We start from the raw sequence: 22,236 nt of genomic DNA, 5'->3' as shown, positions 1-22,236 counted from the left end.
CGTGTAGCAGTCGAATAATGACATTAGGTGCTAATGTCATTCGATTCGAATGACATTAAATTTGCTAGTGTGACAGGGGTATTAGCCGGTTCTTTTGATGTGGAAGAGTTGTATTAGTATTCGCTGCCGCATGACGGAACTCGTTCTGTGCATTGAGGAATGTATTGACAAGCACGGCATAGTGGCGTTCCAAAATGAGGCAGGCATCTCTGTAGGAGGGTTTTTAGAGCTACTGAAACTGTATTTAGAATCTACTTTCACCACCTGGAATGGCAAGACTTCCTTGCACAGCTAAGGCGTTTGCATTGGTTCCTGTATTGCGCCCCGTGCTTAGCAAAAAAGGACAGAGTGCTCAAAGGACAATTGAGAGGTTCCAAGGTTGTAGAATGCTTCCGATATGTTGACGATTTTCTTGTCATGCTAGACACTCGTGTTCGTGATTTCAGTGCTGTCGTCTCACAAATCCAAGATATTTTTGTTAGGAGCTGTTTTCCTCTTAAATTAACTAGGGAATGGTCTCAAAATCAGTCCATCAGATTTCTGGACCTGAAACTATTTTAAGAAGAACCACACTTGCTGGTCGTACGAACCGCGCAGGAACAAACCATTGCTTCCTTTTTCTTCGTGTCATTCCAAACTGGTAAAACGTTCCGTAGCTAAGTTGTGCTTCACCAGTGCACTAAGTAAATCTTGCATACACTCATTACAAGACAGTTTCAACCACCAAGCCCATTGTCTCTTGAGGGCTGGCTATCCCAAACATCTGCTTATATCTGTTTCAGAATCTTTTCTTTGAAATTTGAACGAAAAAGTCGGCTGATTCCGTTAGCAAGAAAAAAGAAAAGACCACCGTGGTCCCCTCATCCATCGTTTCGCACACAGGCTGAAAAAGATTGGCAAATGCGCAGAAGTTAGGGTTGTCTTCTCGGCTCCCGATAAGCTAGGCAAGATATCTAAAAAAAGTTAACTCACAATTTGTCGCACAAGAATGTACCACCAATCACGAGAACCGTTTCATGGCTTGCCAAGAGGGTGTCATCTATGTCATTCCACTTTCCTGCGGCAAGCAATATGTTGGCCAGACGGGCAGATGCCTAAACGAATGGCTCAGAGAACACAACAACAACGTGCCTTACACCGTGAAAGGGCAGCTAGGCATTCGCTGCAGAGATTGTGAGAGCGGAAATTGCCAGCCGGACTTCAAGAAAACCAAGGTGATAAGTAAACATAAAAATCAGCTAACGCGTGAAATCACAGAAGCGCAACAAATCACCTGGTCAGCAGAATCTTGTGTTAGCAGCCCCTCTTTGGCCCTTTCATCTGAAGAATTGCACTTTATAGCGTTTGGCTCCTTGAGTGTCACGATTGATGAGTGTGTTGTTTTCCTTTGTTGTTTGGTGGCCACCTATTATTGCGAAAGCAATACTACTTGCACTTTCATGCCGTGCCGTGGCGGTGACCACCATTGACCTTCATTTGACCTTGATTGCATTAGATTGGATTGGATTATATTAGATTAGATTACATTGGATTGGATTGAAAAGGAGTGGATTTGTTTGGATTGGATTGGATTGGATTGTATAACCGATGCATCACCACAAGTCTAACCACAAGCACCACCACCAGCTACACTACCAGCTGAACCATGGCGAAGGTACGGATATTGCTTTCGCAATTATCGGGCTTAACCAAGCTAAGCCACAGAGAATTTTTTTTTATTTTCACAGTCCAAGCCAAGCAATAAATATTTCAGTTGCAAGTGAGCGCCCATCCATGCGTCTTCCTTCAGTCCTCGTCCACGTTCACGCTGTTATTCAGGTAAATGTTGAAGAGCCTGAACACTTTACAATGATACGCAAGGTAGCATTGGAACTTGTCAGGCAGTACATTTACTTAGGCCAGACTAGGGCCAGCAGATCTGGCTCACGAGAGAGAAACACAGGGCAATCCACTTGCAACGGTAAATTGAGATAACCGGAAAATCCGATCCTTGTCACTGATTGCCGGCATATCAGGACCGGCAAGAAAAAGAGAGAAGAGGGGAAAAAAGCACCCCCATGCATGTAGCCACCTGTCAAGTTTCTTGGTGAATTGGATAACGGAGGATGAGCAGAGAGAAGGACGTACACCAACTAACAGCCAAGTGGTTTATTGCTACAGGCGAGGCAGCATACAAATGAAGTGGCCCAAGTAAAAACACAAGAGAAGCATGAGAAAAAGGTACTGCACAACCACATTACCTGTGAACGTGCGTATACTAATCAGTGACATGCCTATTTTCAGTCAGGTTATGTTGTGGAATGTGGCAGTCCACTGCTGTCTGGACAGAGACAGAGGAGGCCTTACTGGTGTGCATGCAGTGAGCTGGTCGGTAGTGAGGCAGTGGAATGTGTGGAAGAGGCTGTGAGCTTTGCGTCTGGTCTCGGGGTTAAGATTTCATTGCAGGGACAACGGGAATGGTGAAAGTGAGTTGCATGCACGTCTCTTTAACTGCGTAATTTTGCACTGAGTTGCACAAGAAATGTCAACAAACAGACTAACCACTTCATCAGAGGAAGCTGGTGGTAAATTACGCTGCAAGGCAGGACCTGATTCGCTGTCTTGGTACTAACTGCCCCAGTATGGGCACACCAAGGAGGAGCACATGAGGTATTTCTTTTCTCTGCTCTGGGTGGAACAGTGCAAATGGAGGAGGAGAGACAGAAGAGGTGCTCACAGACGAGCACTGTTTTGCAACCACATTTTGCATACAGAGAAAGCACCATGGGCAGGATCCAGCAGCTCTCTTGAGCCTGGTCAGCTTTGAAAAAGTCGAGAAAAGCATACAACAGCTGTATCGTACCGGTACTCACCTGTGGGGCAGAAACGTGGAGGCCAACAAAGAGGGTTCAGCTTAAGTTAACTCTTTCGCTACCGCGGAAAAATGCACGATTTGGAGCGTACTGAAAGAAAAATTTTTTTCTCAAGAACTAATACACCCAGCACATATTGCAATGCATGAAATTGTAGCTTATTATTTACACTTCTGAATGAAACAAACAGAAGAGTTGTGTGTGCGAAAGTAAATGAACATTTATTTGTGAAATTTGCTAAAAACAAAAAAAGTAAATAGCAAAAACAAAAATTACCGGCTGCACTAAGCCCGAACTTGATTAGAGGAAAACTGGAATATACAAACTGTTGCACACGTTCATAGCTGTCATTATTCACAGTTTCAGCTATGAGAAAAATTTACTGCACTTTCCATGGCTTGTCAAGTCAGGGGTCATGACTGTGGTTTCACTGTGAAGAGCAATCAGAGGTGAAGATGTGAAGTAGAGGTAGACTGACTAGTGCTTCACATAAGGTTTTATCTTTGTTCCTCCTTTGTTCTCTGATAGCCGAGCTTGCAGTTTATTCTTTTTTTCACTCTTTTCGGTTGGTGTTGAATGGATTCTATGAGAGGATTGGGGGCGTGGACTTCTTTTCCCTCATCATACCCGAAGATTTCTTGAATGAGCTGCTCCCTGAAAGCCAGCTGATAAAATTTGGCATTTTAGACAAGCTCTAAAACATCAGGATCGATAAAATAAGTTTTATCGATGTGGTTCAAAAGCCAGGACACTTTTCAAGTGTTGCCAATAGAAGCTGCCGCCACTGAATCATCCGGGTCCGTTACGTGCAAAAAATCAAAAACAAAAAAAGCGAAAAACAAATTTTGAGAAATGATTTTTGATGGCAGAGGGCCAGAATAGATTATTCTGGTATTTCAGTAGAGATACAGTCGTGGCAGGTCAACAATTCCAATGTATATGATGATTCCAATGAACATCAGAATCTCCAACAGATTCACGTCTTCCCATGAGCCGTCACACCGAATTTGCTGAAACTCTTCATCCATGCATACTTATTAGTGTTTCCGCACACGATCTTCATCATTTCCGCCGTGAAGAGCATCAAAAAAAAGTCGAGAAGTCGAGCGAATCTCCGAGCGCCGCTCCGCAGCGATGTGCCGATATGGACACCTAGCCGTCGTCTTGGTTGAAAAACGCGACGCGACCTTGAGCATTTGGCAAACTGTCTTCGCCATACGTTGTCAGGACCCTGAAGCACAAAAATAAACCACTGTCATCAGTTACAAACCGTATGCTTCGCAGAAAACACACAGCGAACGAGAACAGAACTTACATGCAAGTACGCGCTGACGTTCCAGGCTCCCGAGGCGAAGTCTCGCTGCCGAAACCGAAATCCAGCGTTTGTACATTGTTGCCCGACTAATAACCGCTGCTTTCGTCGCAAAAAACGAAACCAAAACCGGCCGACGTGCTCGGTGTCAGCTTTCGCTTACGAGGAGCGCGCGGCGACGCGGACGCCATTTTCTCTGGCTGACGGTGCTGCGGCTGTTCAAAGTTTTATTTTTCACGGCGCCCTCTCATGTCAAAACACTGAAACCAAGGCTGCAATCGAAAGAGCAGTTGTTGAGCTCGCTAACTAGATGGCGGAGCACGTCCACAACGCTCCAAAATTAGCTTTTTTGCGCGGGCGATTTGAATCGATCATATGCGAACGATCGCCTATGGCGCGGTAGCGAAAGAGTTAAGGACAACGCAGAGAGCTATGGAAGGAAATATGACGGGTATAACATTAAGAGATCGGATGAGGGCGGAGTGGGTGAGGGAACAAACGCGGGCTAATGACATCTTAGTCGAAATCGAGGGGAAGAAGTGGGCAAGGCATGTAATGCAAAGGCAAGGCAACCGCTGGTCCTCAAGGGTAACGGAGTGGATTCCAAGAGAAGGCGAACGTAGCAGGGGGTGGCAGAAAGTTAGGTTACAGGTTGAGATTAAGAAGTTTGCGGGGATGTGGTGCCTGCAGCTGGCACAGGGACAGGGTTAATAGGAGAGACATTGGGCTTTGCCCTGCAGTGGGCGTAGTCAGGCTGATGATGGTGGCTGTTTTCCTGGGCAGGAGTGGCTGGTTGTTTTGTGTTGTGGAAGGGGGATCCTGTGTGGGGCCCTGCAGAATGGACCCCCTCTGCTTTCAGACCTTGGTAACAGTGGCCGCTGCGACACCCCGTCGACGCCAGAGCACCACGATGGACGGAAGCTTGTGTGCGACCCCCCAGCTGCGCAACAAACACTAGGGCCCCGTTCTGTTCTGTTGTGCATGTGATTTTGAGGGGCACACCCCCCACTGGCAAGGGTGTTGAGAAGTGTGCCTCAAGGACACCCTGTTGACACAACAGCTTTCTGTCAGCTGGCACAGAGGAAACGCCCAATCCGGGGACGGCCAGGGCGAAAGTCATCATTTTGGAATGCGTGCCCTGCGCTGCCCTGGCTGAGCCTGTCGCTGGGCCTCAATCGTTGGCGCATACGAGGACTGGCTTAATACATAGTGGCTGGCTTGTCGGTGGTTACACATCTTGACAACTACAGAGCGGTCGGAACACGGACAAGAAAGACTACACAAACACAGGTGCTAACTCACAACATGGTTGGTTGCCTTGAACTGGCTTATATAGGCCCAGTCCCGGGACAACAGAGGAAAACAACAGCTCACTCCCCGTGGCACAGTTATCTCGTTGGTCCGTAACCTTCCCTCCAGCCATTGGCAGTTGAAGGCAGTAAAGCTTGTTGTCAGTCAGCACCTGTGTTTGTGCAGTCTTTCTCAGGCGGTGTTCCGACCGTGCTGTTGTTGTCAAGATGGTGCCTATTTTGCAAAATTATCAGGAAATTAGTCAATGGCTGGGGGGGGGGACTCGAGGAATAAGGTATCTCATTGCTCACAGTTTTGCAAGTCTGGACGTATGTTTTCTCCTTAGCTGTCCGTGTAGGCAAGACTGGTACTAGCAAAGTGTTGTCCTGTGTACTTCTCCTCCTTGTGAATGCGCGTCCTTTCTGCTGGTTTCCTACTCACCATGCACCAACTGGCCCAACAAGCTACGCTTCTTCGAAATACTAGCAAAGAGAAATTAATTGCAGCACATGAAGGAAGAAGAATGACAAGGAGAAGAAATCCTCCAAAGAAGAAGGCAGGACTGGGCAGTGCAGCACTTGTGTCGTGGCATGCACCAACCGTGGGTGCAGTAAAAGCAGATGCATTTTGTGAGGAGGAGCACAGCTGACTGCATGTTGGCTACTTCGACATGCCACCATTTGTTTCCATCTAACTCAGGAAAGCGGTCAATTTTTTTACTGGGATGTGTAAAATTTTGTACCAAGTGTCACTGCACAGATATGAGTGACACATGGTATTCGACTCTCTATACTGTGAGATATTACTTACTGCAATTACTATTTGGCATAAAAAAGTATTTACAACATGAGCGGACCTGCACTCTCTGCTAGGTTGTGGGAAAGAGGCCAATGGGATGATCGGGGTGTGCCCCAGTCTGAGCACTTCCAGCCTGTGTGAAGCCTCCGAGTGCAGCTGGGTCAGTGGCCGCTTACAAATTGGAGCACTCCCTGAACCTGCACTGACTTTGAGGAGAGGAGAGGCGCATAACTGGCTCCGCTCAGCCCAGCCAGTTTTCCTCTCAGCCCAGCCAGTTTTGTTGCTGCACCAGTAGAGTGCCCAATAGGCAGAGCTTTCTGCTGTGGTGAGCAGTTTGCCAGCGTCCCCCCCCACGACATGAGACCTTTGTGTCTGAGCCCTTGTGTAAGATTAGCCTGTGCAGTGCCTCAACTGTGGCCAGCTTCTCTGGAGTGAAAAATGGTTGACGCTGCCTCGAGTAGTTTGCCCACCATGTCCCCTGTGGGGTCAGTGTTGTGTGCAGCCTAGCAGCAGAGACAGAGGGGTGCAGTTTCAGGGAGAAGGCTCGGGAGACTAATGCTGGGTGTCCTTCCGGCAGCCAGCGACAACAGCGGATCCCTGCAATAATGGTGGTGGGGATGGAATAGCAGCTGCTGTACAGCAGCTGATCAGAAGGCATGCCCCTTTTTCTCCCTTGCTCGAGTGGGTGTTAGTGCTTTGTCCTCCTCCTCCTGGTGAGCAGCCTCTCCGTCCACCACTCGGCTGCTGCTGCTGCCATTCCAGTGGCAGCCCTGTTTAGCTGTTTGAATTTATACACTCCTCCCCAGTTCAGGTTTGTTGGCCTTGTTGAGGTTGGCAGCCCTGGTGCATGCAGGGCCTTCTTTGGCACGGAGGGAAAAGACAGTTTAGCATGCATTAGTGTCGATCGAATGAGGTTGCATCACTGTCTCCACTATGTCTGTTTGCTGATTGCAGTGTAATACTTGATGGCTATGCTGACAGCTAACCCGAGCAGAGAACAGGGTAATTCCAACTGCTGGCTTGAGCCCAGCCAGTGCCCATGTTGGTCTTCCACTGGTTAGGCTGCCTCGAGATGGTCTCAGGGTAGCCCCACTGAGGTCTTCCATGCTGTACCTGGACACCTTCCTAGCTTCACTTTTCCTAGCTTTGCTTCTGTGCCTCACGACACCTGTGGTGGGTGTGAGCTCCACCGCGTGGTGGATGCAGGGGGCTTTTTGACCCAACAGTACAATAAAGCATTGATGGGAAAAAGTCATTCTCATCTCAGGTAGGCCAGCCTTTGAGTGAATACAAAATCAGCATGATGCAAGCAGGGACTAATTATGGCTTCCGGATAACGGACAAGCTTTTACTTTGCTCCACCAGTGCTCATTTCCAATGGACAGCATCAGAGTGCAGTGTTGGGGACAGGATAACCACTCTCATGTCAACAAGGGCAAGCTTTGGGCCAGTTGGTCTGACATCAAGTTGGAGAGGAGCAGTAACCACCAAATTGGCCGAGGCTTAAGAAGGGGAACAAGACAGGTTTGTGTCGATTTGTTTCCTTAGCCATCTCGCGTGTTCCACGAGTCTTTGTCTTAGTCCCCACAATGTAACTGTGTTACGTACGCTGTGCACACATGCAACCTTTGCTGCAACACATCTTTTTTCCCAGTAAACTTCAGCTGCTAGTTGCCGCTCGTCCTGTCCCCTTCTCGTTCTTAAGTCTCGTCCAAGTCCCCTCTCCAACACTCTCGTATCCCACGGCTGGGCTGCAGGCAGTGGAAGGAAAAAGCGCAGCCAACCGACGCCAGGATTGTATGGGCTTCCCCTGCAGTCTGCTTGTATGGCAAATGTCATTCTTTCCCTCTTTGGTTCCACTATGAAAGAAAAATACCACAGTGCCTCTCTAATGGTGTAGGCCTTGTTGTGCGTCGTCTTGTTGTTAGCACTGTGACGCATTGATTGGTGAGCCAGCCTTCTTTAATTGGCACTTGCATATGAGGTATATAAGTGGTAATAACAACACGCTTTGCATGCATCATCCAAGCCACTCTTGGAGTGGGTGGTCACACTAGCCTCTTTTGGAGGGCAGGTCACACAAATGGATTTATCTGTGCAGCAGAAGCTGCTTTAAAGCGTATGTTTTCAGTGCCTGTTTTCAAAGTGTGTAATTCCCATGCGACAGTAATTCCCACGCAACAGTGAGTGCTCAATGCCATTATTTTTGTAACCCGTGCTACATGTCCAGTTTGCATGTCATCATACACTGTGGTGCAGACAGTGCTGCCTGAAAAGCAATAAAGAATTTTCACCCGCTTGTGGCCAGTTGTCAACGAGCACAAAATCTGGCAAGGAATCTCTGGAAATGTCTTGCTCCCACTTTTTTGCCTTGCCAAAATAGACCCACAGGTGAGCCACCCAGAATGTGCTGGGTCAAATGATTAGCAGGAGCTTTCATGGTGGGTCCTTGTGAGTATTTAGTGAATGCTGTATACATGCTGTGCATGGATGTGTTTGTTCTGTTTCCCTCTAGAGACTGTTCGTCTGTTTGAAGGGAAAAAGAAGCCGCTAGCGAAATGCGTAAGGAAAGCCTTCCCCCACTGTCTTAATTGTTTTGGCCACAGATTGTTGCATTGGCATGTTGTGGTACCACTTGGCAGGTGTTGACCTCTTTTTTTTCTTCTGCTCTTCCACCCTTTAAGTGCAGTCTGCACTGCTGAACTGGCATTGAAGGCTGGGGTGGACTTTAGTACATAAATCACCAGTGTAATGTTTTAGAAACAAACGCTGAGCAGTGCAGACTGGGGCATTGTATTGTGGTGGCCTGCCGTGGAGTTGCTGCAGTTTAACGTCTCTCAGGTTTACTCAGCGCACTCTCTCAGCACTTCCACCAGGGTGATGCATTGCAGGGTTCCTTAGAACAGCGCAAAAGGCAGAAGAGAGAGACACTGCGCCTCTTCTGTGCTTTGTGCTGTTCTAAAGAATCATGGGCCACCAACTGACCCTCGTGAGACACCTCGCCTGGGCAGGTCATGTTATTCTTGTAATCCAGGGTTTGACGGAACCCCATCTGGTGAGGTAGTGGCTTAGTAGAATGTAAACTTGGTTCACTGACCACGTCAAAAAGGGAGTTCGTTGACGTTTCGGAACTGATACAGGTTCCTTATTCACAATGAATAACTGGCCGGTTATTTATTGTGAACAAGGAACCCGTAGCGGTTCCGAAACGTCAACTAACCCCCTTTATTGACATGGTCAGTGAACCAAGTTTACATTCTGTCATGTTGTTCTCACCCCATTATTCTCACCCCCAGCATTGCAGTTGCTGTGCAGAGGGGGGGACATCTTGTTCTGTGGTCGGTTTGGTTAGTTGTGTGCCCAGTGGCAGCAAGGTTGTCACTCCTCTGCATCCTAAAGTGCATCCCCTGGAAACCAACAGTGGCCTGGGTGCTCTCTCTCCTTCCTCCCCCTGTGTCTGTCTCCCCCTCTTCCCCCCTGGCAGACCCTGGAGTCCAAGCTGGCATCGTGCCGCAACTTCGTCAAGAACAGCCCCACCCAGCGAGAGGACGCCGAAGACACGGTCTCCGCACTCGGGTGGGTCACTCTTTGTTTGCAGCTGTGTCCAAGAAAGAAATCCTCTCAGAATGCACCCAACACGGCCTTCATGTAGCGGAAAAAGGCCAGAAGGCGGGTTAGCACGTTTTGGCGGGCTACTTGGTTAACAATGGAGTGCATATTGCAACCGCGCAAAACGACACTGGACGAAGAGAGGAAAGCAGGAAAGAGGGAACTGGGAAAACATTGTCGCCATCGTAGTAACTGCACGCCCAGGTTCCGCGACACAATTGTGAAAAAATTGACCCAGCTTAGCAGGGAAATTTTTGAAGCCTACTGGATAAAAAAAGAATGACCATTGCATCAGCTCCACTTCAGTATCTTTATCGAAGAAAGAATTCAGCTATCTAGATGCTAATTTGTGCCATGCGTGCTCACGTGCCTGTGTTATTTGATGGTGTCAGCTGTTTATCAGGTGTGATTACGAATCATGTAAAAATGTGGTTTTCCTGTAGTAAACCTTAGTTGAAGTTCCGCGTCTTGTCCTCTCTTCGTCCCTTGTCGTTTTGCGCGGTTGCAATATGCACTCCATTGTCAACCACCAACTAGCCCACCTTCACTTGTTACGTACTTGGTTAAGCATCGAATAAACAGCGCGAACAACGGCAAGCCCAAGAGACAAGGAAACGGTCAGCGTCCGTTTCCTTGTCTCTTGTGCTTATCATAGTTCGCGCTGTTTATTCAAGAGCAGAAAATTGGGCTTTTTTAAATCGCTCTATTCACCCGTGTGCTTCATTTTTTTTTTTATGCAGTCCCAAAGTTTCATTGCTCAAATTAACTGCGAAGTGCTCTAAAAACGCGGTAAGCAATGGCACTGTGTTTTGGGGAAATGCTTGAAAAACCAGCGCTTTTCTAACCCTTCTCACTAGATATGCTCACCTTTCGGAGTAGATTTCTGCAGGGCTATTTTGTCTATTTCTGCCCTCTTTGTTTTGTTGCACTCACAGAACTCCGCTATGTATGATGACAACCTTGGTTTTTCGTTTTGATGGATTGTGAAATGTTGGTGACATCTTGGTTACAGCTTATGACATGTCTATGCCAACTGCTTTGCAAAAAATTAAGACAAAGATTTGTGCTGTGAAAAAAAAAAACTACTAGTGCCATCCTATATAAATACCAGTGCAAACCAGCAAGACACACGATGAAGATCGACGACAGACAAGCGCCAACTTCCAACTCTTTCCTTGTCGACTTCCTCGTTCTTTGTCGTGTGTCTTGCTGGTTTGCACTGGTATTTATACGGGATGCATCACCAACTAGCGCGCACTCTTGCCCTGCTAGTGCCATCCCAGAATGCAGTGAATGCTCAACCAGTCTTCTACCACATTCTGTAGAGTCTGCATGCTTTCCAAAAGGTCTGGAAGAGAAAAAAATTTCTAGAAAAAACTTATGCACATGTAATGCTGTAGTTACTAGCGCTCAAAAAATTGTTACCAAACAGAATGTTGCACCAGCTTTGTTGGACAAAGAGGTGCCCACCCTGTAGTGTAACTGTGCATTTTTTCCTCTCCCAAATCAGGAGGACTCACCTGAAGCAGCGTGCACTGTCAAGTCCGCAAGAGTTCGTCCCTCTTGCGTTTTAGCCTGTGTGCATCAGTTGGCCACCTGGGGGGACTTGTTTGCTTTGTGGGGCTTTCTTTTGCCTGTTCTTTTTCCTGTGCGTCGAGTGAGAAATAGAAGAAGAAAGATGGGCTCCGCTGCTTCTGTGTTGTCACTCGGCATCTACCGAATGGATGGGAGCATTCATCGCGCACACTAAGGGTTCTGTAGTCTGCAGTACCCATGTGCACCCCACAAGACCAGTCCTGGTGTGCTTTGGGCACTGGGGGCTTCTTCTCATCCCCAGGCTGCCCTTATCAGCTAATTAGCGTCATTCTGCCATGAAGGCTGTAAGGAGGTTGTCTGATTGCACCATTTATGGGTGGAGAAAGTGTGTGACCAAGTGCATTGCAAGTAACTTATATACATGACGGCCAGCGCATCACTGGGGTGGCTATCACTTTTGACAGTGGCCACTGACGCTCGCTGTGGTGGAAATCTCAAAACTTTGTGTGTGTCTGGAATGGGCTCTTTTGAATTGTATATTGTGTATGTAGGGCATGAGAAAGGCCTCTGGGCACATAAGGGTGCCTTTTAAGTTTTTCTTTTCTCAAGGTATTTATAGAGAGATGTATACAAATAGTATACAAATGCTTTGTTGTAAATGTGAGTGTTTTGCAGTGTGGCGTGTTGTATGTCTCTCCAGCTGGCGGCAATAAATTCCAGTTGAATGCACTGCACTGTACTTGGTCATCAGGTGTGGTAGCCCCGATGTCAGTAGAGAGTGTCATAGGCCTGCCCTTCACTGCAAACAGGATGTTCATGAATAGTGGCCTGCTTTCATGTTTTTTTTTTGTGGCCATGGAACGTGCATGTCTCAATGTTTTTATTTCCCTGGCTGCTTAGACCCAAATATGCTTTTGTCGAGAGAGTAATAATAAATGAAGTGCACCATTCTCGAATGAACTTGGCATGTGGGACAATTGAAGTGTTCATAGGCAGCGGCGGTCTGCACCTAGTGGCTACGCTGGGTCTGGGCCCGATAAGCATCACATTCGGCAACGCTGTTGAGGGCGGAGCCTAGCAAGAGCCACTATGCTTTGTGTGTGTGGGGTACACGTTGCATCACAGAATGCATCCCGTGGAGCTTTGTGGGATGAATTTCGGTTGGTCTAGGTGAATTCAGCGCAAGCTGCACATACTTTTCCATCAGCAAATAACGGCCTAGCTGAGAACTGCCCTGAGAGATCTAGCTGATGGCAATGCCCTGTGATGTCATAAGGCAAAAGCAGAAGAGGTTGAAAATATTATGAAGGTAGGCAAGAACGCTTTGCAATATATCACACCAATTGAGCAGCATCACTGAGTGCAAATACAGCCAAGCACTCTTCGTGACTACGCATTCTTCCCATTACACAGAATACTTCCAGTCGAAGGTGAACATGACAATTTCCAGCATGAAATGCTTGTAGCTGTCTGTGCTAAAACAGATTGAGGTGAACCCAGTGAACTTTGGCGAAACATTCATTCACCTCGTGGTGCCGCACTGCTGTGCATCAATACAGCCTCTCTAGGATGTGCAGCACTATCGTTACTGCGCACACACAGACCATCGCAGCGTCGGTATGTTGCAGTAACCTTGCTTGGGAAAGGAAAAGAAAAAGCATTTCCAGCAAGTGCAAGATCTTGACAGGAAGTCGCAAGAAAGCGATGAACAAAACAATAGGATAACAGTACCTTTTTCTGGGGCTAGTTGGTGTGACATTGTGTTCAGGAAAGAAAAAACAGCGCTAAATTGTACACAAACCACACGGGTGTGTGGTTTGTGTACAATTTAGCGCCGTTTTTTCTTTCCTGAACACAAACAGCAACACAAACGCGTGAGCACTGCCTCAGCAGCACTGCACTGTCCGAGGAGGAACAAGAAAAAATGTGCACAGTCGTTCATGTGTCACCACTCTTGTGTGACAGTGTGCCAACAGTCGCAGAAACCAAGGGGCACAGGAGGTTTTTTTTACATTTGTGGTTTTCATCAATAGGGTAATTATACTTAAGGTATCTTGAAAATAATTGCCCCATGAACGTTCTATTGATGGACACAGCAAATTAAAAAATTTGCTGCAGGTCATGGCGTATCGTTGATGTCTGTAACATATTGAGTGCGTTCCGAACACTAGATAGGCAGCGTGCCCACCTTGTCAGGTGGCAGTTAATGGTTGACCGCGAGTTTGCTAACCCAGTGAACGCTGCAGCCTATTCGTGCAGTGCCACGTGTTTACCACAACATCAGCACTAATGCAAGCAGGCCACATCTCTCTCTCACCGCCCTATGTACCTATAAGCGTGATTCAGGCAGCCAGTTATGCGCACTTCCTCCCCTTGAAGTGATCGGAGTCTGAAACGTCGACGCCAGCGCAAATGAACGCCGACAGCCCATGACTTCAGTGCCGCATTTCTGCCGCAATGCTGTCAATGCCAACGCATGCAGCGCACACTACCGCCACGCAGCTTAAAGCATGTCGACTGGGGCCAGGGGACCAGTTATGCGCCTTTCCTTTGCTTGCGAAGCTCCCGCTCTTCATCAGTTTCCTAGCTTAAAGTGCGACTAAGGTGTGCACTCTCCCAGGGGGCCACTTATGCACCTTTCCGTTATCTGTTGGATTAGAGAAAGAAAATAGCGTGAACCATGCACACCACGAGAAGGGACGAGGAGGAGACACAAGCGCTAACTCACAACTGAAATTTTATTGAAGCCAGGAAGCACCTTATATAAGGTGAAGTTTCAAGGGGAAAGAAGGGTGACATGGAGGAGAAGGCGAACAAACGCAACCATCTCGGAACGCAGAAACGGGCAGGCAGCCCAAAGTCACAAATATAAAAAGAAGAGTTACCTGATAGCAGAATCTAGAATATTGTACTCGGAGGCAAACAGCGATAAAGATGGAGTGCTAAACACACCTACAGCCAAGTTTCTTTATGTAGAAAGCCTCCAGACTAACACGTGCAGTTTTATCCGAGAGCTCTTGCCAAGAACCTTTGTCTCCTTTAACCGAGCCTCGCAACCGTCGCAGCTCATTACGTGCACAACCAAGTGTTCGTACTTATCTTTCATATCGGATAAATTTCGATGCAAACGTTTGGGGGACCATGCCTGAAATTTATCCGATATGAAACCAGATTGAAGATTATAACCAGGTTCAAAAAATTTCATAAAACTTCACTACAAAAAAATAATGAGATTACATATTGTTTACAGTTTTTACATTGTGCTGGTTTGATTGGTAAGGAGAGTCTGTGCTTGCCTCAATAGACGAAATGCGCAGCGCCATCTCTCGGCGCTCCGAGAACTAAGTCCTCCATGTTGGCACGGTACAGAAAACGAAACCGCTGCCCAGCGTTTGGTTAAAACGGCTGCGCTTCGTTTGAAAAGTAAAATTCCGATGCAGTGTTGCGCTACCCTCTCCACTGTGAAAAGACACTACGATGCGTGCCAGAATTACGTGCGTTCAAGCTTTTCACTTTTCTATTTTTTTACTCCGTCCTAACGTTTTAGCAACACAAAACGCCATGCGAGGTATCGTGTCAGCACGCGGATCAGTGCGCAGCTCTCGCTTTCTGCGCTGATTTTTGACAAATCTCTCGAGGTGATTTGCGTTTAAATTAAGATAAGGACCACAGCCTTTGTTGTCTCTGATCAAAATTAGAAGCCGATTTCGTGCATTTATCAACTCTCTGGTCGGGCGTGAATATATATATAGACGCATACTTGAACAACGTAATAGAGAAGGTAATTTTTTTGAGCGGGCCAATCGCTAGTGCCGTGGCGAAATAAGTTCACTCGAAGAACCATATGCCGATTACTGCTTAGTTTGCTACGTGTTCAGTCAAGTTTTTCCCGTGTTCAATTAGTTTTAAAAGGGCGAGCAAACTCTCTGGACCATATACGCATATGTTATGCGCGTTAAGGAGTCTTTGTGAAGCAATACATCCTACGTATAAAAACTGAGGTGCGAATGGTTTATTTCTTGAGGATTCCTATACCTTCGATATCTGCGGCGACAAAAATCTAAAAAAAAAAGAAGCGAATAATATAGCTACTTTATTATGAAGGAGGGACGCATGTATAAGCTAGAAAGTACGTGCAACAGTGTTCTGAAAACGCTTCAGGCCATCAGATTTTATTATCGTTGTGGCAAGTCAACAGCTTGCTTCGCAACAAAGCCATTTGTCCAAGTTTGGGAGTAAGCTAATTAAGTTTCGGAAGAAACCGAACATGCTAATTTCGCCCCTGCACACACAGCTTGACCAGCGTATCGAGTCCGTGCATGCACCTACAGCTGTAACATATTTCTCTAATCAAGCCGCCGCGGTGGCTCAGTGCTTATCTAAAAAAAAAAACAAAGCTGCGTCTTTGCTTACAATATTTTGAATTATATGTGCATGCCTACTTTCCTCTTGTTAATGTCGACTGACTGCGTCTTAAGCAGGACGCGGTTTCAACGAATTGTGGCGAAAATCAACCGACGCCGGGCTCTGAAACGGTGACGTTGAAAACCGCGGATGCGCATTGCACATTACAGTAAAGGAATCGAATTACGCAGCTGGTCGAGGGTCTAGTGTGATTATACTGCAATGCACGAAGCTCCTGGCGTCGGCGCGAACGAAAGTTCGCACTGTCACAGAAGTTTGTCAACACACGTGCGCACTCACCGCAAAATAACCGCTCGCTACCCTACCAGATGAATTCGCGTCCACCTGGGAATAAAATAGCCATGATAATGTGTGATGCTTGAACTGGTGCTTTAATGCGAGCATTAAAACGAAAACAGCACACGGTCACGGTTCGACTTTCCAACCCACTTTCGAGTGCGGATTATTGCGATCATCAGCGCCAGAACTCGCCCAATCATCAGTTCTTCTGCAGTTCAAGCGAAGCTGAGGATGCGGTAGGAGGAAGCTGGCGCTTATTGAAAGCACCTACATTTGGTCGAAGATCAGCTGTGAAAACAACGCAGCAGCTGAAGCTTGCCTGTTGAAATTCCACTCGCAAGAAGAAAGTACGCATAGCAAACGATGCACCAGCTCGACGAGCTCGACCGCGCCAAGATGGAAACCGGAAGTTGTGGGCGCGGTGTTGCCAGACCGCCAAGCAATTTCGCATATCGTCTATTGTCACTGCGTTCTAAATGTCTCTGTTGTAAAATGAGCTAGGTGACAGGTTGGGCGGTTGAATTGTTCACCATGCTCGTCTTGAAGCTGCTCATTTGCTTGTGAAAAGATGATTTAAGTCTCAAAGGCCTCTTGGCCTCTCGGAAGCATCTGCAACATATGCAGGCGATGGTGAGTTAATTGTGCTTATTCCATTCGACTTTTGGCTGGAAATCAGCTTTCCGGCTCAAAGTAGCTGGTAAAAAAAATTTCCAGCTAGTGGCAAGAATTGCTCCAGCTGAACATAATTTACAGTTCCATAATCTAGCTGCAAATGGAATTTCCCAGCTGGAATTTGACGGTATCCAGCCGGGAAAGGGCACGGTTTCCAGTTCCATAACACAGCAAACAATGGAAACATTTTCATCGTGGGGACCTTGGTGAGCAGTGCACCACCACGGGATCGCAGCTTCGCAGGGGGGCGCTGCGGACGCCAGTGAAAAGCGCCCTCTCCGGCCGACTCCGCACTTTTGATCGGGCAAAGCGGTCATCCCTCCCATTGAGTAGCTGCGCGATCAGCACGCTTTCTCCTGAAACAAAAAAGCCAGTTCTGCACGTACTTTGCACGTGTTGGCCAGCCTGCAAATCTCTTTGTGCAGTCGCGAGCTTTTTCCCTCGTGCTTGAACGCTGACGAGCTTCAGAGGATTAGCAAAATGTACAGGGGCGCTAGAAAGAAATGCGAACAGCACGGCGCCCATGCGCTGCGCAGTCGGAATTTATCTTAAATGCGTTTTTGTCTGGGTATTAGCAAAAAGATGCTAGAGTGGCACATTATTGTATCACGGATGTCTCTAGCGCATATGTGTTGTACGTGCGCCAAGTATAAGCGTGACGAAAATAAATTCCAACAGCGGAGCGCCTAGGCACCGCGCTGTTCGCATTTCTTTCTGTCGCGGCAGTACCCTCCGAGATGTAGGTTAAAAGAAATAGTGGACAGCGAATTTTTTTTTCGCTGCGCAAACTTAAAAAAAGAACTGCTAGTGGATCAGGCCCACTCCGTGAAGCAGATTGTTGACGAAAAAGCTGGTACCGTAAGGGCGAAATGTGTATCGCAAGTAAATGACGAGAAGATTTAAGACGTGGAATTCGAGGTGAATACCAATTTTTTTTTTGGCGCGGCTATCTTCGCAAAATAGCAAAATACTTAATTTCGTTGGGTGGCTGAGCAGTTCGGTGCATGCAGGTTTGTTGGCCAAATAATAAGGATTTTGTTACGTGTTCCGCTGAATAATATATGTAAATAATTTGTATCTTAACTTAAAATGAAGTGGCCTTAGGCGACACGCGAGGCTGGAGAGAAAAACGAAAACGCACGAAATGCGCCTACCCGCTGCTTGCTATATACGGCTAAGAGAAGAATCCTCTAGTTTGGTCAATCGCTACAACGGAGATAGCGGTTGGTATGTTTATTTTAGTGCCGATTACAGCGCACGCGCATCCCCAAAGTTTGCAGAGCCATCGTTCATATGCAAACGCTCATTCAAGTGCAAGCAAACATTTTGATTCTTTTTACTTTTTGAAATTTTTTACATGTAAAGCAACTTCGAAAATTGAGCCAGGCGTCACAAGTCGGAACATTGAGGCGATCACTGACCTTGCCTCACACGCGTCTGCATAACGCCGTTAGAGGTTGTTGACAGTCTCCAAAATGAAAAATGGCAAAAAAAATTGAGTTTCGTTAGCGCGAACTATACTAAACACTGCATGCTTAGTGAATTACAGGAAAAACTGCTCAGAAATAATATTACGCGTGCAACATACGAAACATGTTTAGCAACTTCACCCTGCCCACAGCCGTTCGAGGCCTGCTGTTTCTCGTTTTCATCCATTTCATACCAAACAATTCCGGACAAAAACATTTTTGAATAGGAAACAGTGTATATGAACGCATTTTTTTTTCATATACTGGAAGATTTCACTACAGCAATCTCCCATCGATAGGCTTGCATTTTTTTTCGTATTAACGTTTTTCCTATCGTCAACTGCTCGATACGAGCGATGAAAAATCGATACGAGCGATGATTTTGCTACATATAGAAAGGTTGGACCATCAATATTTCCATTACTGTACGTTACAATTTTCCAATATTAAATTTTGTTCCCCCAAGAATGTAGGACATGTCCAGGACATGTTCAGAGCACTATTGTGACAGGCCTGAAGTTTCTCCACTCTTAGAACGTCGCGGAATTCCAGCCATGACTCACAGCGAGCGGCAACACCACTTTTGGGCGCCCGCGAGCAGGACGGCATGTGCTCACAATGAAAAAGAGAGTGCCAGCGGCGCGAGCAGCACGCGCGTACCAGTCGACAGCCTGCTGCCTAGAATATATTCTAGGCACTATACTGCTGCTCAATGCGCGCCGCCGGCGACGTACCCGGACAGAAACGCCAAAATGACCGGCAGGGAAAAAGTGGCGCTGGTGCAGTGGGAACAAGCTTCATGCGTGGCTTAGTCATCTCCGGGGAAAAGATCTTGGCCGATGCCGATCGCATTTGGATTAAAGGCGCACTGAGGAGGAATCTGAACGCGTCTTTTTGCCGCGAGAACTCGATCTACACGTTCCCAGCACTCTTAGAAACTCTGATTTATTGCTCTGTGCGGCCGATTTCTCTAATTAAATCGTATTAACGTCCGGCTCCCACCTTTTTTTTAAATTCTTCGCATGCAGTGGGAGGAGCCGACCAACGCATGGACTACAGGCAGTCACGTGGCGACTTTGCTTTCACTTTTATTTTGTTTCTTTTAGGTATCCGTGAACAAATAGTTCTAGTCATAGCTGCAAATTAGGCCAACGGAAATAATAATACGCATGGACTCTGCTTTCGCCGACCACTACGTATCACTCCCCCGATGGCAGAGCGGCCGGCAAGCCGCCATGGGACTGGGTGAAAGGTTAAGGCAGAGCCTGACGTTAATCCCATTTAAATTGTGGAAATCGCCCGTACAGGGCAATAATTCGAAGTTTCTAAGAACGCTCGGAACGTGTAGATTGCGTTCAGCGGTAAGGCCCCTCGGCGGAGGCAACACACCACTTTGGCTCCAGAATCCCGCAGACGTGGCACCTCGGTCCTGGCCCGACCAGGGGAAATCGGCAGTTGCCTTTTCCTGTCCTCCCCTTCATCTTTCGCCTGTCTTTCGCATGGCGCTTGGGTCCACGCAGGGGCACAATTAACTGCCCCATCTCCTCCTCTTTTCTTGCCTTTTCATTTTGCATGGGTGATTTTGCATTTTGCAGACGTCCAATACTCCAAATGTAGGCCGTTGACCTTGTGCGCATAACTACCCTGCCAAGACTACCCTGCGCATAACTACCCTGCCCGTATAAATAACTGCCAAGAAAATGCGACAACAACTGATGAACGTCAAAGACCAGTTGCCAAAAGAGAAGTTCCCAGGAGTTGTCTACGCCATCCCTTGCGCAGATTGCAACGGTGTTTACATCGGCGAAACCGGAAGTTACAAGAAGCGCTTACAGCAACATGCTCGTGATGTGCAGAAAGAAGATACCCGCAATAACGCCTTGGCAGAGCACGCGGTGACGAAAAATCATAAAGTAGATTGGGACAAGGCAAGAATCATCGAAAAAGAGAAATTGACAACATCACGGCTTCATCTCGAGTCCCTGGTGATACAGACGACGGCTCACACGCTTAATCGTAACGAGGGCAATCTTAACCCGATTTACGCGCGATCCTTACGGCGATTACTATAGCTTTTAAAGACGAACCCTCTTGGTGTGATTCCATTGTGAACAAGGCCCCCGTTCTAGGCGCCGAAACGTCAATACAATTTTTTTCATTTTACTGGTCGGCGTCTCTTTGTTTTGAAATGTATCCCCCCGGCCAGGCGTTATTCCGTCACACTCTCGACTTCATAACTACCCTGGGTTACGCCATATTTTTATAGTTGGGTTGTAGCGTATATGGCATGCATATGTGCTGTAGACACCAAGCACTGCCCATGGGCAGGGCTTTATTTTATTTAGAAATACTGCTATCTCGGAGGAGAGACATAGCAGGAGTGGGTACATACATTAGTAGAAACAAATAACATGGGTAGCATAGAAATAGATAACATTAAAAACAGGTCGAATTATCAGGCAACTGAACAACAAACTCTGGAATGGGCAATAAGCGAAGTGACTTCTTGTTGGGCGAGTTGGTGCATTGCTTTGAAGGAACGTTGCGCTATAAAAAAGACAGCCACAGGAAAAAGCCAAGGAGACAGAAAGAGCGCAAACTATCAACTGAGTTTATTTGTGTGAAAGTGCCTTATATAGTCAGAATCACAGCAAAAGAACAAGGGGAATGAGAGAGGGGGGTACAGTCAATCAACTCCTGGTCAACAACAGGTGCGCAGAAAATAGTTTTCCTTATTATACAGTTTGACAGAAGTGTCGCTTACACATTTATCACCGTTTTCTTTAATGTGCTCGGCCTCCAAAAGCTCCCGCGCTATTTTATTTTTACTTCTTCCTAGAATTTTCCTAGAACCTCGGCTCACAACACGCCTGCTGGCATTATGCCCCACGAGCAAAGAAAGAGTTGCTTCCGTTTGATTCCGCGCATTCGAAGGTAGTCAAAAGAGCAATTGCAAGCTCGTGCCTGGAATCCGCTCTTACCAAGTCATGCCCGCATGCAATGCATATAAGTTTTAACAATCAAATTGAAAGGTTGCTCTCAGCCGGCTTCCCCTGCGACGTCATATCAGCCGTGGCCGAGAATCTTCTCAGGAAGATAAAAAGAAGTCGTTGTAGTGTGGATGAGCCGCTGCCAAAAAGAAGATCGTGGTGGTGCCTTATATACACAAAGTGGCGCACAACGTAAAAAAAAGTGGCCAAGAGGCATGGCGTCCCTGTTGTTTTTTCTGCCCCACGGAAACTGGCAGCCTTGTGCGCGAGAACCGGGAACCAAGGAGCTAGAGGCAGCGGATGCGACATAAAACATGCCGAAAAGTATGTGAAATGTGCCACTGGACTAGTGTATGAAATCCCACTCAAGTGTGGAGGCGCCTACGTGGGCCAAACAGGCCGATGCGTGAATGAACGCGCAGGGGAACATGCCCGATCCATTCGGAATAAAGAAGGAGCAAACTTGCCTGCTCATTGCCTTGCTTGCAGTGGATGCGAGCCTCTGCTTAAGCAGATTAAAATTCTAGGAAGAAGTAAAAATAAAATAGCGCGGGAGCTTTTGGAGGCCTATCACATAAAATAAAACGGGGATAAATGTGTAAGCGACACTTCTGTCAAACTGTATAATAAGGAAAACTATTTTCTGCGCACCTGTTGTTGACCAGGAGTTGATTGACTGTACCCCCCTCTCTCATTCCCCTTGTTCTTTTGCTGTGATTCTGACTATATAAGGCACTTTCACACAAATAAACTCAGTTGATAGTTTGCGCTCTTTCTGTCTCCTTGGCTTTTTCCTGTGGCTGTCTTTTTTATAGCGCAACGTGGTTCCTTCAAAGCGAAGTGAGCCGTCCAATCAATTCCAAATTTCAACAGTTAGAGGGAAAAAAGAAAATTTAAATGAATCTATATGTGGTTTGAAAGGAACAATGTTTAATGGGTGGTTCCGTCGGGTTGCACGTGCGCTTGAGGAAACAATGCCGGATGACGTGTGAACTATCTTGTGC

At 47.0% G+C, this 22,236-nt stretch overlaps 1 protein-coding gene across 3 annotated transcripts in view; it reads left to right on the top strand.

Moving 5' to 3' along the window:
* The window catches only part of nudE (Nuclear distribution protein nudE), an 87,195-nt gene extending 74,838 nt beyond the window's left edge, over positions 1–12,357 (top strand). For 2 of the 3 annotated variants that reach the window (XM_089586255.1, XM_089586256.1), the window contains 2 exons: positions 9,737–9,828; positions 11,372–12,357. In XM_089586255.1, coding sequence (XP_089442381.1) covers positions 9,737–9,828; positions 11,372–11,435 — 156 coding nt within the window. In that variant the 3' untranslated portion in view covers positions 11,436–12,357. Of the gene's footprint in view, positions 1–5,023; positions 8,556–9,736; positions 9,829–11,371 lie in introns of those variants that run through there. The other variant, XM_089586258.1, reaches the window with a different exon arrangement.
* The last annotated feature ends 9,879 nt before the right edge of the window (positions 12,358–22,236 follow it).

The sequence above is a fragment of the Amblyomma mixtum genome, chromosome 4, assembly GCF_055824585.1.
Source record: "Amblyomma mixtum isolate Tamu chromosome 4, ASM5582458v1, whole genome shotgun sequence".
NCBI classification, from domain to species: Eukaryota; Metazoa; Arthropoda; class Arachnida; order Ixodida; family Ixodidae; genus Amblyomma; species Amblyomma mixtum.
The sequence above is the reverse complement of the archived record's forward strand: the minus strand, read 5'-3'. Positions and strand labels throughout refer to the sequence as shown.